The sequence below is a fragment of the Neophocaena asiaeorientalis genome, unplaced genomic scaffold, assembly GCF_003031525.2.
Source record: "Neophocaena asiaeorientalis asiaeorientalis breed wild unplaced genomic scaffold, Neophocaena_asiaeorientalis_V1.1 scaffold1090, whole genome shotgun sequence".
NCBI lineage: Eukaryota > Metazoa > Chordata > Mammalia > Artiodactyla > Phocoenidae > Neophocaena > Neophocaena asiaeorientalis.
The window spans coordinates 444,129-461,501 of record NW_020175322.1 but is presented as its reverse complement, the minus strand read 5'-3'; the positions used below and the strand labels follow the sequence as shown (position 1 = coordinate 461,501).

The window sequence follows — 17,373 nt, the reverse complement described above, 5'->3', positions numbered from 1 at the left end:
GTGGGTCCTTCCCCTCTCCTCCAGAATTTGAAGAGGCTTCTAGGGTCTCAGGTCCAACAACTGAACATCCTGAGAAATCTGGCCAAGTCTTACTTGCAAGTATCTTAAGAGTGCTTGCATTGTTTCCTGAAATTCCAATATTTTAGCAGTTAAACATCTTCTATGACTTTTGACATCAGAAGGGGCTCAAAACTCCCTTGTCAGGCTGTGCACCTCAGTTCTGATTTGGAAAATGTGGTCATTATAGTCTAGCAGCCTCAAAGCCTCAGTCACCCAGGGTCTCAGTGCTCAGGGACCCTGTCAGTGGCACACAGCTCAAGTGAGCCCCTGACCTGGAGGCCTCTTCCCCTTCCCAACTCCCAGGCCAAGGAAGAGCAGCAGGACGACACTGTATACATGGGCAAAGTGACCTTCTCGTGTGCTGCTGGCCTTGGACAGCGACACCGGCTGGTGCTCACCCAGGAGCAGCTGCACCAGCTTCATGGTCGCCTCATCTCCTAAATGCTCCTTCCCTCACTGTCCTCTTCTACACTCAGCCCTCCTGGTGCCGCTCTGGCTGATGCATAGCCACTGGGTAGCCCCCAGGTAGAACCGCCTGTGTAGAGCTGTTCCTGCCCCTTTCAGCTTCACTCCCACCTGTCAGTGCCCTGCCCCTTGCCCCTTGACCTGGTTCCCCTATTTCCATTCCCTGACCTCTGCTGGAACTTGCTGTTCAATTGCTCCCTCCTTCCTGAGGAGACTCAGGGGCCGTGGTGGGTAGGCAGGCTGAGACCCCACCACCAAAGGTAAAGTGAGGTCTCCCTGATTGAGGACTTCACCCCTTGATTAAAGTCACTTCTGCTTCAGTGTTCTCTGTGTGGTGCTGGGAGTGGGACTTGGGCCATTTGGCTCAGAGCAGGGGTGGAGGAGAAGGGATGCTGAGGAGGCTTTGGCTGGGTCATATTTGAAGGTCTCCCTCTAGTGACCAGTAGAATGCCGCGTTCCTCAAATTTGTGTGCAGTAAGTTTCTCGGAGCAAGGGGAAAAGGGCTAGACCACGGGCTTAGCTCCTGAGTTCATTTATGGAGTTAGGAGGCCAGGAGTATGTAGTCTCTGCCAGCAGGCCTGCCTCTGCTTTCTGGATCTTCCACTGCTCTTCAGGCCAGTGTTTGGAGCTGGGCTAATGGTATGATCGTCACCCCAGACAACTTTCTGATGCACTGGCACAGTCTCCCCATAAGATCTGGGGTCTCTCAGAGGGAACATTTACTAAGCAAGGGAAGACCAAAGCAACAGACCGGTAAGAAAGGATAGAAGTTGCAAAAGCTGCTCCCAAGTCCCACTACAAATTAGTATCACCTGGGGAGCTCCTTTGAAAAAAAATTTGCACATTTCTGGGCCTTGGCCCAGACCTACTGAAATCACTTCTAGATTTGGGGCCCGTTAGGCCAATGAGCAGTGCCCCGGCATTTTAGAACTTAATGCGGACTCTCAACCACTGCGCCACCAGGGAAGCCCTTAACCCCAGTTTAATTCAGTTGGCTGACTCCTTGATACTGTCTCTGTCCGTCTCTCTCTCTTTTTTTTTGGTCTGCGTCGTTTACCCGCGCCCCCATGCAGTGGAAGTGTGGCGTCCTAACCACTGGACTGCCAGGCAATTCCCTTGATGCTCTCTTTTATTCCCTCCTTGGGGAAATCCTACGCAGGCTGCCAGAGGTCTCTGATCCAATTGGAGGGAGAGACCCCTAGTGCTTAGGAGCAGCTCCAGCTAGGTCAGGTCCTCTGCTTGTGGGAAAGGAGCAAACAGGACAAGGAGGTTCCAGGTTGGGAGCCCAGGGCACACGTTAGCGCTGGGAGCATTCCCAGTTGATGTACCCTTTGGGAAGGTCAGTGGATTATGGTGTTTTGATACCTGCTCTGCACCTTAGCCTTTTTCAACTGGGGTTCCAAGAGAAAATGATTTGTGTGACTTTCCTCAGTACTCTCAAGGATTACACATAGCTGATACCATTCTAGATGCATATACCTAAGGGATACCTTAGGGTATTCGGGCTTAATTCTTCCAGAATTGGTTGAGGAGGGTGGCTGTGTCTTGATATCAGAGGGTCTTTACCTCACCTCTCCAAATTGGCCTCCTCTAGTGCTGAGCAAGTTGCAGACCACACTGTTCTTTCCCTGGGATTGGATTGTGTTCCTGTCCTTTCTACCTAAGCTGCTGGCCTCCCTTCCCATTGGTGTTTAAGATACCAAGGGCCAAGACTGGGCAACTCCCGGGGGTACGAGAAGAGGACAGGGCTTTCTTGTTCTGTCCGTTTGCCTTGGTAGTGGTTTCTCACCATTACTGCTTTCCGAATACCATACTTATTTATTCAATTGCCTGCTGGTATCTATCTCAAAGTCAGCATGTCTAAAATGGAAAGCATCTTTTCCACGTCCTGTATATAACAAGCCACAAACCAGGGTATCTGATGGCTTCTCCACTCTCCTTAGCTAATTTAGTTACCCAGTCTTGTTCAGTTTTTCCTTCATTACTGTCTCTCACATCTGTTCACTTTTTTCCACTCCCTCCACTGCTAACTTTGTGTATAATTTCTTGCTCTGGGTATTTCAGCAGTCTTTGAAGTGGTCATCCTACCTCTGTTGCCTCTCTCACCCAATTCTCATGGATGCCCGAGAGACCTTTCCAAAATGCACACTGGGCTCTGTCATTCTCTGTTTAAATTCTGAAATGGTTCTTTCGAGTAGAATTTAAAAGTTAAACAAAATCCTGAAATGGTTCCTCCAAGTGTCTAGAATCTAAAATTTAAATTCACTAGGATGGCGCACGAGGCCATCCATGATTTGGATCCTGCCCACCTGTCCAGCCTCTCTTGTGCCTTATGGTCTGGGCTTAGTGAACCCCTGCAGTTGCTTTGCCACCATGTGATTGCTCAGGCCTCTTCCCACTGCCAAGAATGCCAGTTACCTCCTTCCTTCCCTTCTATCTCTCTGCCCCCACCCCACCCCACCCCATCTTAGCTGACAGCCTGTTCATTTATTAAGACAGTTCTGGCACTGCTACCTTAGGAAATCTCCAATTCCTGTAACCTCTTAGGTGCTCCTCTTCTGGAGCAGCAAAGAATATGAACCTTTTTTTTTCAGGTGTGCTTGGATTTAGTTGCTTTGTGACCTTGGCGAGGTTTCTAATTTCTGGTCTGCTTTCTCAACAGCAAAATAGGAATAACGAAACCTTACAGGGCTGTGGTAAAGGCTAAATGAGAGAACGCATGCAAGTCTAGCCCACAGCAGCCTTCCTTCTCTTCTTCAGTACATGCCCCTATGGCATTGCTTTATACCAGTACGTGTCTCCTTCCATTGTAATTGTGAGTTCACCCATCTGTCTCCTTCAGCCAGACTGAGAGTTCCTTTAAGGTGTCTTTCATCTCTGACTCCCCCAAAACACAGGAGAAGGGCACACGGTTGGGGAGCAGCACTATGGGTTTCATTTTAGAAATGAGTTTGAGGTGCCTGTGAGAGTGTCCAAGTGGAGGTGTCCATTGGCAGTTGGATCCAACTGCGTATAGAGCTCAGCAGAGAAGTCTGGATTGGAGATAAACTTTGGGGAATGGGTTGGGAGTGTGTCAGTGGTGGTTGAAGACATGATTGGGATGAGGTAGGTGTATTGTCTTAATTCAGGTTACTTAGAAAACTGAACCTGAGGCAAAGCTGCAGTCCTAGTGCTTTATTGGTAGATACAATCCCCAAGCAGTGAGGGTGAGGAAAGCTAGGCAGGAAAAGAGAAGAAAACACAAGGTTTGTTTTAATGAGTGGGCCACTGCTTCACAAATAACTGACCACTTGTCCAAGTGTGATGTCCCTGGATAGACTATTCAGAAATGCTACGTTTGGGTCGATGGAAGGATGGAGAGAGCAAACTCGCCTCCTCTCTCTTCTGTCTGCTGTCCTTCGTTGCTCCAAGTTTGCCCTGTTGGGTGTTTGCTCCCCTTCACTTGTTGGGATTGTGTTAGTTGACCACCCGAAAAGCCAGATCCCACACCCTGCAGCATGGCATATCATACAAGTCCTGAAGTGTGAGGTGAACAGATGGGCACTGGCCTATAGGACTTGGTCAAGACAGAGTAAGCAGCCAGAGGCCTGGGAATCAGGTGAGGCGGCAGATATCTGAGGAGAGAGTATAGGGCAGGAGGAGGGCGGAGCCCTGGGCAGTTCTGAGAGTTAAAGAACCCACAGCAGAGCCCCAGGGATCATCACTGGAGCAGGGGCCCCCAGAGGAAGTGTCACAGGGCCAAGGAAGAGGGAGATTTGGGGGAGGTAGTTGATAGTTTCTTGTATTGCTCAGTGGTCAAATGGGCCTGAGTTCAGAAAGTGGCATCTGATTCTGAGAGGCCCGGTGAGCTGGTCAGAGCTCCCTCTATTGGTGGAATAGAGGGAAAAGGAACTGGGTTGTGGTGACGAGAAAGGGGAGAGAGCAGCACGTGTGCACTACTATTTCCCGTTATTCAGTGGTGGAAGTTGGGTGGCCAGGGGATGACAGATAGCTGACGCAAGCATCATTGCCTGTAGATGATAATGGGAGCTGCTCATGGAGCCCAGGAGATTTCTGGAAACGGTTAGGATGTGGTGGTGGGGAGGGAGGCCTAGTGAGGCACTATGTGTACCAAGGATGGTGCCTAGCATGGGAACAGTCTTCTTTGATCCATCTACACCCAGAACTGCCAGTTGTGATACAAGAACACAGTCTCAGTTTTGTCTCCTATGAGCCCCTCTCTTTTTGGGGTTCTTCGGCGGGTTTCCAGGGTCAACGTCACCTTCCCCAACCTGGAGACAACTTTGTGAAGTAAGTATAAGGCTTATATCCCAGCTCTTACACTTGTAAGCTGTATGAACTTAAGGGAAGTTGCTTAACTTCTCAACCTCAGTTTCTGTATCTGTAATATGAGGCTAATAGCACCTTCCTCAAGTGGTATTTTTTCCTCGTAATCTTCAGGGAAAGGTTAAATGAGAAAGCGTGTTTGACACAGGTACTCAATAGGAAACGGTACGGGGGGAGGATGATATTGAACAAATGAAAAGGAAATAAAATGCAAGCAGCCACATTCCCAAGACATGCACTTGTGACACAAATCATCATATTTTGGGCTCCAAAGGACAGGCAATCCTCAGTGCCCCAGTTTTTGGCTTGTTTTCATGGGTGGTTACCATCCTATTTTCTACCATCTAGGCACTGTTTCCTCCTACTGTTAGCAGGCCAAGGCTGGGGAAGAGTCAAATGTTCATGGCACTCCTCCCTCACCCCAGTTTGAATATACCTTCGTGGTTCCCATTTTCTGTGCTGTCGCGGAGTGGGAAGCAGGAGTGGGTGCGATACAGAGACCCTAGTCTCTGCTGGCTAATCCTAGGAAATGTGCAAGGCCCCAGGGTCAATTCTGCCCTACTCAGCCTTGGAGCTGCAAGTGAGCCAGGAGCCTGTGTGCTCTACAGCCCCACGTGCCCAACTGGGGAAGCTTCATAGCACCGAATACCTTGAACCCTGTCAGGTAGGCCCAGAACACCTAGAGAATGTGGAATCTGAGGGTGAGCAGCCTCTCCTGCCTCCCTGTGGATGTTAAACTCCATGTAGCCCTCTCCTCCTCTATGTATATTGAGAAGCATGTCCATTCACCCAGGCTTCCTTCATCTCTACCACATGTGACAACGGAAACAGGCAGTGCTGCTCCCAGGGACAGCCAGCCTCTGTTGCTGAGGTACTCAGGCGGGTAGCCTGGGATGTTCGGCCTCCATTTCTCTCCAGAAGGCTGGGGAGTTTGGGGGTGAGACCTGGACTCATCTCGCGCAAATAACTGGTGTCAGAGTAAATATATGTCTGCCACCCTGTGTTTTGTTACTTTTTACTGTGGGAAATTTTAACATACAAATGAAGAGAGTAGAGTGTAATGAATCTCCATGTGCCCATATTCATTGTTTCATGATCCATCTTGTTTCCTCTGTGTAGCTCTTCTTCACTCTCCTCTACCCCCAGATTATTTTGAAGCAAATCCCAGACATCATTTCATCCAAAAGTATTTTAGTATCCCTAAAAGAGCACTTAAGAAAACTACAATACCATTATTGCACCTAAAAAAAAAAATTCATCAAATATCCCGTGTTCAAATTTCCCTGATTGTCTTATAAATGTTTTGTATTATAGTATGTGTATTCGGGTAAGGTTCAAGAAAAAGATATATGCTACAAATAGTTGTCTTTTGAGTTCCATATTCTAAATTACCATTAGTGTGTACCAATACAGCATATACTTTATATGCATATATCTTAAACTTCATTTTCAGTGTGTCAGCAATTCAAATACAGCTTATGTTATCCCGAGAATACAAAGAACACAACGTGGAGGAAGATTGAGAACAGAGGTTCCCAGTACGTAGTCACTAGTGATTGTAGAGATTTTCCTTTTAGTGTTTTCTATGAAAAACATGAATTTAAAGATGTCCTGCCATGGCTCTGCAAGAATAGATTGGCCAGAGGGGGAGTACAATGAAAAAAAAAAATGGACCCAGAGTTGTTAGGAGATAAAAGATGGAAGTCAAGGAGAGAGAATATATTTTGAAATGAAATATAAGGATTTCCTTCATTCAGGGTGTGAGCATCTGTCTTAGCTTGGGCTGCTATAACAAAATACCATAAACTGGGTCACTTAGCAACAACCAAAATTGATTTCTCAGTTCTGGAGGCTGGAAGTCTGAGATCAGGGTGCCAGCACGGTCAGGTTCTGGAGACAGTGCTCTTTTGGTTGCAGGCAGCTGACTTCTTCATATCCTCACATGGCAGAAAGAGAATAAGCTAGTTCTCTGGCCTTTTATGAGGATATTAATCCCATTCGTGAGGGCTCCACCTTTCTGACCTAATTACCTCCCAAAGCTTTTACTTGGAAAAATACATCACATTGGGGATTAGATTTCAACATATGAATTTTGGGGGACACAGACATTCAGTCCATAACAGCATCCAAATTGGTGTTGAGGAAAGAAATTATATCCTCTTGCTTTTGCCTCAGATTACCCATTAATATACCAAATATATAGTGCCCATCACCTGAGAAGGAGCACTTTCCTCCCAGCATTGTATATAGAAAGGCTGGGCAGTGGGAAAGGAAAGTGATGGGAGAGCAACTTGCTTTTGAGATACTCTAGGTAATGGGTATCAAACCCTTCACTTTGGGAAGTCTGTCAAATAGCTGAAGCAGTGACTCTCCAACTTTACAAATGACGGTAGATGTAACAAATTTATACTGAAGATTTGAAAGGATTGAAAAAATGTTTGTGGAAAGGGGTCAGATAGATACCCAGGCAGTAAGGGAACGTGGGTATTAAACAAGAGTTACGTGCTTTCAACCTCTGCTCCACAGGTCAGGTTCAAAATTCTAAACCCTTTGACTTTAAATATGGGGCAAATACCAAGTAAAGCTTTTCTTCAAATGCAGCAACTGGATGGAGCTATAAGAAAATAAACACTTCCATAGAATGTAACTTAGAACAGCCCTTTGAACTTCCTTCATTCAAGCCACACCAAACTGGCCAAAGATGCTGCACTTTTCAACAAACAGAATAGTGGAGGTGCCACAGACAACCCTTTTATCATAGGAAGAGACATGTAAACGTGCAAGAGAGTGATGGAGCTGCAGTCAGCACTGGATGCAGTGAGGAAGAGTATAGAACAGTGACCAGAAAAGATGACTTTCTCCATCCCTATCCCTGTGAAAATTCTGGATTTATGAACACTGAGGCCAGTCTATCCATTTTCAGAGAATTGGCTTAGTGGAGAAGGAAGTGGCAAGATTTTTTTGTCCCCTGAAATTGCTAAATAGGACTTTACAAAGAGGCACATGAGGGTCATGAGATGACTCTGAAATAAGTTGTGGAACTTGAAAGGCGAATTTTACAGACGTTAGAGGTCATTTCTCCCTGGCTTGCTGAGCCCTTCAGAGTCAGCCATGAGTGTGGTATGACCCACTATTCCCATCTTGTTAATCTTGGCTGCACAACAACAAAGGGAATGGCATAAACCAGCTTCCCCATGAAATGGGGAAGCTAAGAAAAAGATTGCCCAGTAATTCTAGTTCTGGGGGAGGGAGGTATTTCCAACTTCTCAAAGATTTGTGCCCAGGGTAATTTGTTTTCTGTTTAATTTTTCATATTTTATTCCTGGTATTAATAGGTTAAGAAAGTAGAACTTTCCCAAGTAGTGATTGATAGATAATGTTTATAAGCAGCACACAAAATGTTCAGTTTCACAAATAATAGCACTCATTGATCCCTTTAAATGCAATTTCAAAATCTGTGTATCCTGAACGGCAGTAAGTTGAGCAACTGATTTCCATAGCTATATTTGATTTTAGTCAAGGACACTTTTCCACAATGAACAAGTCCTAACAAATATTAATAAAATACTATACCAAATGCTTATTGGGCTGTCAACTTTTTTTTTTTTTTTTTTGCGGTACGCGGGCCTCTCACTGTTGTGGCCTCTCCTCTCCCGTTGCGGAGAACAGGCTCCGGACGCGCAGGCTCAGCGGCCATGGCTCACGGGCCCAGCCGCTCCACGGCACGTGGGATACTCCCAGACCGGGGCACGAACCTGTGTCCGCTGCATGGGCAGGCGGACTTTCTACCACTGCACCACCAGGGAAGCCCCTGGGCTGTCAGCTTTTTAAGCAATGCCATTCCAGCGACTACTGAAAGCATTTATTTTAGAAGCTTTAATCTGATCTGGGAAAATGGGTTCTCCTCCAACTTGACAAATAGTATGTATAAGCCCCAAAGCTTTTAAATAAAAAAAAGCCTTCCAACTCTGAAGCATTCATGTGAAACTTAGTTTCTCAAAAAAAAATCACTCGCTATCTGAAGAAAATATTAAAACAAGTTATCTTTTGAGACAGATAAACATTCTTACAAAAGAGAAACACAAATTAATTCACTATCCTTAATAATCTGTTAATTGCTGTTGTCTGGAAATGAGAATACATGAAACACATTTTCACTTATAGGGTCCAAGGTGACATTTATATTTCACATATTAAACAGTTATAGTATAGCCTACAATGGCACAAAGACACGTAATACTTAATTCAGATAGTCAAAAGTCAGAAGGAGCTACATGGTTTGCAAGATACTTTAGCTTTTGTGTGGTCATTAAAACCCAATAAGTAATTTGAGTATGGTATTATAAAGGCAGGCAATTAAAATCTCAAATATCACTCAAAAATCAAAGACATGAAAATCTTGTGTTTCTTTTTCTTTTATTTACATGGTTAGGTGTCAGGACCTTACTGTAGAAAATATTGTTACTATTTATGGTTGCCCCAGAAAATAATGAAGCTTCAGAAATTTAAAATTATAAAAGAAGCTTCAGTTCTTCATTCATAGTAAGCAAGACTTTAACCTCAGCAAACTTCCTGGGATCCTTTCAGATGAAGAAGATATCTGGGACTTCCCTCGTGGTCCAGTGGGTAAGACTGCTGCTCCCAATGCAGGAGGCCTGGATTCAATCCCTGGTCAGGGAACTAGATCCCGCATGCATGCCACAACTAAGAGTCCACATGCTGCAACAAAGAGTCTGCAGGCCACAACTAAAGGTCGCACACGTGGCAACGAAGATCCCACATGCCTCAACTAAGACCCGGAGCAGCCTAAATAAATATTAAAAAAAAAAAAAGATATCTTCAATTTGTACTTGACCTTGTCTTCCAATTGATGTTTCCTTGACGCATTTCAGTGATGAACTCTATGACAAAGTCTTCAAGATTATCCACTGGCTTAGTATAAGGATTCTAATCATCCCCAAACCCATACATCATTCTTGTAATTCTTTAGAAAAAAGTTTCTTTTACCAGGTCTACATTCCGCACCTCCTCCTCTTTCTTCATTTTCTTCCTCAAAGGTGGGGTTTTCTTCCCTATCTTCTCAAGGACATTTTTATTCTTCAAGTATGTCCTTGATGTCCTGCCAGTGCTATTTCAGACTTAGACTCAGTTGGATGGCTGGGGTGCCGGGTTTGGAACAGAGCTGGGTGCAGTGCCAAGGTCTCCCCAAGTCATTACTCAATGACTGGAGCTGGTGTCATGACAGCAGCAGGAGAATCCCACCCTAAAGGGAAATCTGCATCACTGCTTCCATGGTTAGATTTGGATGGGTGGTGGGACGACGTGATTGCTGATGTCGGTCTTGGAGGATGGAGGGAGAATAGTGACTTTGCTTCTAGGTGGGGTTGGGAGTAAACTTAGGCCTCCAATCCCTGTAGTCCTGGGAAACGTCATCTTTTGGTCATAATGTTCCCATTATTTAACTTGATGATCTGTCCTTCCTTAAAGCCCAGATTCAACTTGGGATGAGCAGCCATTTCCTGAGATTCTTAGGATATCTCAGATACCTGCTTTACCCACCTGAAGTGATTTTTGCAAAGGGATATTAAAGTCAAAGACATCACCCTGATCTATGAAGCAAATGCCAATGAAAGCACTATGTACAGTGTCATCCTGGAGCTAGATTGCAAAATAGAACCTGGAATCTGTCACTGTCTCCTCAGCCAGGATATTGTTCTACTGGTGCCTGAGCAAACAGTTCTCCTGATATTTTATACTTGAGTTGATATAAGCAGTCTTTCCTTTTAAAGTGAACAGTCTAAGCAGACTGGCCTGAATTCCAGCCTGTAGCCACCATTGGAGGCCTGGGGCAGAATCTGGTAGACATTGACATCCAGCTTCATGCGCAGGACAAGGCTTGTACTTTGGGCCACTGTCTTGGCCCTGCTCTCCATGCCTATTGTTTCCTTTAATCCCTAGATTCTTTTTTGCTTGCTTTTTCCTTATAATTTATTTGTTGAAGGAACAATTTCTCTGAGTCTGTTTTTATAATGCGTCCTCATGGTGTTAATAGGTTACTCTACCTTTCATATTTCCTATAAATTATTAGTTAGATTTAGAGCAGTGATTCTCCAAGTATGGTCCCCTGACCAACATCATCAGCATCACCTGGAGACTTGTAGGAGCTGCTACATCCTACCCACCCAGAGAGGCTGGCCATCAAGGTCACCATCTTGGTGAGGCCTAGCATCCCATTTTTGTGAAGTCACCCATTGAAGTAGAAAGGTCAAAACAGCTGGAGTGGGAAGGGGTGAAAGGGGTGGGCAAGGTAGTGGCTGGTCTACCACTAGGTAGGTACTTCTAGGCTTTTTTTCTAACAATGCCAATTTTGATTTTTTTTTTTTTTTGCATAATGTCAGAGCAAATGGAATGGAATGGTGGGCTTATGGTTAAACGGTTAATTTAGCTGATTTAATGTACTTTGAAAACTATATGATTACTGGTTCAATGTTCCCTGTCTTTCTTGGAGAAGTGAGGGGACAAGTATTCACTCTCCCTCAATGCTTATGCCATCAAATCTTGACACTTTCTAGAAGACAAGGTAGCTCAGATATGGCAGACCCTCCTTTGGAGTTTTAGGTCACCTTTGTACTTGGCAGCCAGGAGCACCTGGTTTTGAAAGATCCTTGGCTGGATCCTTCATCTGCAGTGACAGCTTGTCAATTTCCTATAGACAGTAAAAGCCAGTCCTGTTTTGTCAGGAGCGATCCTTCTGATCTTAGTGGAAAGGGTCAGCCCAGGACTGGCCATCCTGGCAGGCAATCAGTACCTACTTAAACAGTTGAGGAAGGACCAATAGGTGGAACTGCACTTTCATGAACTCAACCTACCTACTAAGTTGTGAAGTCAAACTTTGTTTTCCAAAGCCCCAGTGAACAGTATCTAAGAAAAATTACTTTAAACCCATCTTGATACTCCTTTGTAAAAAAAAAACAAAAAACAAAGGATAAGCTGTATGCATTAAACACTCATAGACTTGAACCCCAAAGGAGAATGGATTTTACTGTATATAAATATGATTTTATTTTATTATTTCTAACATATGCTATTTTATTTATTTACTTATTATTGAAGTGCTATTTTATTTATTTACTTATTATTGAAGTATAGTCCACTTACAATATTAGTTTCAAGTGTACAACATAATGAGTCAATACTTTTATAGATTATACTCCATTTAACGTGTGTACATTTTTAAAAGTTAATTTATCATTATTATTATTATTTTTTTTTTTTTCGGTACGCGGGCCTCTCACTGCTGTGGCCTCTCCCGTTGCGGAGCACAGGCTCCGGATGCACAGGCTCAGCGGCCATGGCCCACGGGCCCAGCCGCTCCGCGGCACGTGGGATCCTCCCGGACCGGGGCTCGAACCCGTGTCCCCTGTATCGACAGGCGGACCCTCAACCACTGCGCCACCAGGGAAGCCCTATTATTATTTTTTAAATCTATTTTATTTATTTTATTTTTGGCTGTGTTGGGTCTTCGTTACTGCGCACGGGCTTTCTCTAGTTGGGGCGATTGGGGGCTACTCTTTGTTGCGGTGCGTGGGCTTCTTATTGCGGTGGCTTCCCTTGTTGTGGAGCATGAGCTCTAGGCACGCGGGCTTCAGTAGTTGTGGTGCGTGGGCTCAGTAGTTGTGGCTCGCAGGCTCTAGAGTGCAGGCTCAGTAGTTGTGGTGCATGGGCTTAGTTGCTTCTCAACATGTGGGATCTTCCCAGACCAGGGCTCGAACCCATGTCCCCTGCATTGGCAGGCGGACTCTTAACCACTGCGCCACCAGGGAAGCCCTAAAGTTAATTTAAAAAGAAAAGGAGCACTTAGGTTAACAGAATGATAAAACATGACCACAGCTTGTTAAAGAGAATTTTCCTACATATTAATACAATGATATTGGAAATTCAGTTTTCAGTGGAAAAATATCCTAACTTTCTATTTTGGAAGTAGGTAGTTGGGCTCCTGTTTTAAATGAAGATACATCTGAAAAAGAAACATGCCCACTGACCTAGGGTCAGTGGGGGGACAGAGTGAAGAAGGCTGCAGAGACTGGAACATACTTATGCATTCTACTCTTGATAGACATTTGGGTTGCTTCCATGTTTGAGCACCTACAAACAATGCTACATAAACATCCTTGTTCATGTGCCCTGGTACACACATACTCAAGTGAAACTGCTTGGTCATTCAGTATGTGTATTTTCATCTTTATTAAACATTGCCACATTGTTTTTGCAGAGTGCCTGTATTGGTTTACACCCTCACCAGCAGGGTGAGTGCCCTTGGGTTGGATTCAAGTGCACTCCCTTTGGGAGTGGGGGGAGATAAGTCTTGGAAAAAATGAGGAAGCCAGGCAGGGGAGGGCTTTGGGCGCCAATCCAAGGAGTTCAGACTTTATTTGACTCTCCTGTGAAGCCACTATTGATTTTGGAACAGGGAACAAAATGCAAAAATGAGGTTTTAGGAAGGTGAGTCTTTAAAGCTCTCAACTGGTTTGTGTTTCAGTGGAGAGTGGTGATGGTGGTGGAGTTGGCTTAGGCCAGCAGCAGGATGCAAGCTCACAGGAGAGAGGAGAAAATTTGTGGGGAGAAGATAAAAGAGGGGAACTGAGCAAATGCCAGGGGGCAGAGACCCAGAGTGTCCCAGATATACCAACTTTGTCTTTAATCTAATTAGACTATGGCACACTGCTACAGCGCCTCTGGAAAACACTGTGGTGTTATTTAGCAAAGGTGAAGATGCACATACCCAATGACCAAGAAGTCCCCCAAATTTACCAAAACAAACAGGCAAACAAAATCACCCCAAAAGAAGGGATTTCAAGAAGGAAAGAATTGCCAACAATGTCAAATGTACAGAGAGATCCATCAAGAAAAGACCTGAAAAGCATCCACAGGCTTTTGCAATTAGGAGTCTGATGATGAGCTTTGTTAGAGAAAGGTTTGTGGCACCATGGGGACGGCAGTCAGAGCACAGTGGCTTGAGAGGAGAGTAGGTAGTAGGAAAAGGAGACTGAGTATAGAATATGCTATCGGGATGGTTGGCTGAGCACAGACTCAGCACATACAAACATTTAGTATTTGAGAAAGGTAGTATTTTGAACCAGTGCGTACAGGGTACAAAGTTTGACAAATGGCGATGTAACACTTGGGAAAAATAATAAAGTTAAATCCTTATCTTATAGCATATACCAAATTAAAGTCCAGAAAAAACAAAACCAGAAAAGAACTAGAAGAAAATATAGGTGTACCTAAACTTGGGGATAGTTAAAGCATTTCTGAGATTGACAACAAACCTAGAAACCTTAAAGAAAAATATGGATAAATTTGACTTCCTTAAAATGCACACATATCCTCAGCCTGCAAACCTGTTCCCTTTGTGCATCCTGGAGGGAAAGCTACCTATCCCATATCTTCTTGTTCCCTCCCCAATCCAGGATAAAGCTCACCCTCAAATACCTCTATGAAGTCAAAAACAAAAACAAAAATTGGAAGCTAAAATAATCTGAAGTAAATATCCAAATGGTTTAGACAAAACCTGGGTGCGTAGAAACCAAAGGGTTTCACTTGAATGCTTGACAGTAATGTCCCCATTGGTCTTCCCACCTGTGCTACAGTCTACTCTGACGCCAATCACTCCATTCTTGTACAGAGTCCCATTCCACATGCCTTTGAGTTAGACACATTTGCTGATGTTTATTCCTCTCTCTAGAATGGCGCAGCTTATCTTACAGGCCCAAACCTTTTTTTCCCCAAATTTGCCCCGTGCCAGGGAAACCACGTCCATATTCCCAGGATATACTGCGTTCTTCCACCTCGCAGTTCTTCATTTATGTGGCTCCTTGCCTCTGCCTCAAATGCTCTTAGAAGGCAAGAAATGACCATTTGTGGAACGAATTAATTCTCCAAACACACATAGTTTCTCTTTTACTGAATGCCTTCCTCCCTATGTGCTTCTTTAGGGGCCTCACACTCTTCTGCTTGTGAATTTGTCGAATCTCTGGCCTGCTGGAAACTCCCTGAGGCAAAAGTCTGTATGTCTTCTGGCTTAGGGTGTCCTGGTCTGCCTGAGCCTGAGGGGTTTCCTTGGTCACTGGACTTTTCAGTGCTTAAACCAGGAAAGTCTCAGGCAAACTGGGATGAGTTGGCCATCGTCGTCTTGCTAGTCTTTCATTCCTTGGATTGTGAAGAGAACTAGGATGTACGGTTAATGCGATGGCTCAGCCATGGCCTCCAGAACATGTTCCACTGTCTCCTGCAGGCAAGACTAGGTCCAAGAGTGTGGCTTTTCCGTTGAGGGAAAACTCCACATGATCTAGGAATAAAGTAAGACTTTAAACCAGGAGATAAATTTCCTATGTGAAAGGGAAGTAAACCCTGGAATACAGGTCTGACGACACAGAAAATCCACAGAAGGGCCTGTGGAATAAGAGGAGTGGAATTCATTTTTCAATGGGCTTCCAGCCCCTCCTCTCTGAACCTGAGTTTCTATGTTTACAAGGTTGGGGATGAAAATGCTGTCCTGGCAGAACCATTGAGGAAGTTAAATAAGGGAAGGTATGTGTAGTATCAAGCCCAGTGCTTGGTTCCTGGAGTTCCCAAACCGCCAGAGACTTCCCAGCATGCTTCCTGCCCCCTCCCTGTGCTGGTGCCTGGCCTCCCACTCCCACTTGCTTGTTTTCTTTTCACTTCCCATTCACTGTCTCTCCTTTCTCTCCTCTCTCCAAACTTCCTATTTTCCACTTACTGCTCCCTCATCTTATGTTTCCTACTTACGAAGAAGGAAGTAATAAAATGAGGGCAAAAATCAGCATAAAACCTAGAAAAATCAGAAAGTATGCAACATTTTTCTTGCAGGCAGGGTTTGGTTTGTTCTTTGGTTTTCCTTTTCTGTATCCTTCTCTGAAAAGTCAGGAATTGGGGTTTGCAGAGCTGGAGTGGCAGTGGGATGTGGAACATTCTCCTTAATCTCAGGCTTATGGAGAGAAGAGGCAAAATGTCTGACATCCTTCCCTAGGATTGCCTATTTTAAGAAGTTGATTCTCCTTGAGTAAATGCCTCGGCTGGCCCTGTTGTGCTTGGACAAGTTAAACCAGCAAATAATAAGCCTCCCTAGAACATGCTGATTAGATAAGCCAATGAGAATCATGGAAGACACAGACAGTAGATTAAAAAACATAAAATGAATGTTACTTTTACAGAGTCTATGAATAGACAAAGACCTTTTGATTCTAAAATAGATGGTTGGTGAAGCAATAGTGGAGGGGCTATCTTAATAGCAAAAGTAGAAAAAGGAGTGACGGGTGGGTTCCAAATGCAAGGCCCGCCTTAAAGAGATTGGATTCAAGGGCCCAGGAGCAACAGGCCGCTGCACTGGGGGTGAGTAGAGTGAATTTTAAATATATGGAGTTACAGCTTGGTTGTATGTTTTGGTTTGGGGATGTGAGTGAAAGAACTTAGTAGTATAGGCAGGAATCCCCAGCCCACCGAGGGTCACGTGAGAATATTATTGCTTTTTGCTAACGGTCTGTGCAAGACTTAGAGAGCAAAGATAAGAGACAATCTAATTGTTTAAATTAATGTATAACTATTCCAACACGGTAAAGGACAAGTAAGAGAATGACCAGTTTGTCCTATAGTAGTGTTGCTTTTCTGTGCTCCCATCTCTGCCTTCAGAGAAGGAATCATGTATGCGTGTGTGCGTCTGTGCAGTGTCAGACTTCTACAGTGAGGGGCTGAGAATAGTTATATTCCCTGCATGGAGGTCTAACTACCCCTCTTAAATCCATGCTTTTCAGCCATGGAAGTCGCAGAGGTTGGTCCTGTGCCTACTTCACGCTTCTTCCAGTTCAGTAATGATTATTCATAGCATCTTTTTGGAGTCTCCTAAAAATCCAGGGAACATGGGACTTGTACAAAAATCCCCACTTCAGCTAAGCTTTCAGGCCTGAGGGACGCACCCTTTTAGGAAGGACCCGCTTCTGGGGCTCTTGAGGCAGTAAGAGGGAGGGGTGCATGAGAGGCCGGGGGAGGGGGTGCCGAGTCCACATCTGTCTCCCTAGATGGAACAGGCTGCATAGTTCTTGTGTATCAGGACCCCTGGAGATCAGATGGCTTTCTAAAGAAAGTGTCACCCAGCCCTTGATGAAATTCTGACTCAGAAACCCTGAGCCCTTGGCTCTGTGGGCTTTTGTCCCTGAGAAAGTGTGTTTTACTGTCTCTCTAAGCAGGCATCCTGGAATCTGGAACTGAGCTGTAAGCTCATGACCTGAGGGATTACCTCAGGAGTACCCTAAAGACCCACCAACTATGGTCTTTCTCCCTCTCACCTCCCAACTTATTTTGGATGGACCAGTCTAAGGAGAGAACATCTTTCCCCATCAGTTGCAGGCACTCAGTAAGTGGTTTGTTGCTTGACTGAATGCTTGTCCACTCTCCTTTCAGTCAAGTTCATTTTCCCAGAGAGGCAGTAATCAGCTACTTACACTT

At 44.8% G+C, this 17,373-nt stretch overlaps 1 protein-coding gene and 1 pseudogene across 4 annotated transcripts in view; one reads left to right on the top strand and one right to left on the bottom strand.

The window, feature by feature from the left end:
- The window catches only part of DCTN1 (dynactin subunit 1), a 28,168-nt gene extending 27,321 nt beyond the window's left edge, over window positions 1-847 (top strand). For all 4 annotated transcript variants that reach the window (XM_024765650.1, XM_024765652.1, XM_024765654.1 and 1 more), the window contains one exon: window positions 364-847. In XM_024765650.1, the coding sequence (XP_024621418.1) occupies window positions 364-501 (138 nt within the window). In that variant the 3' untranslated portion in view covers window positions 502-847. The remainder of the gene's footprint in view (window positions 1-363) is intronic.
- Window positions 848-9,996: 9,149 nt separating this feature from the next.
- On the bottom strand, window positions 9,997-10,784 carry LOC112413663 (adaptin ear-binding coat-associated protein 1 pseudogene; annotated as a pseudogene).
- Window positions 10,785-17,373: the final 6,589 nt, after the last annotated feature.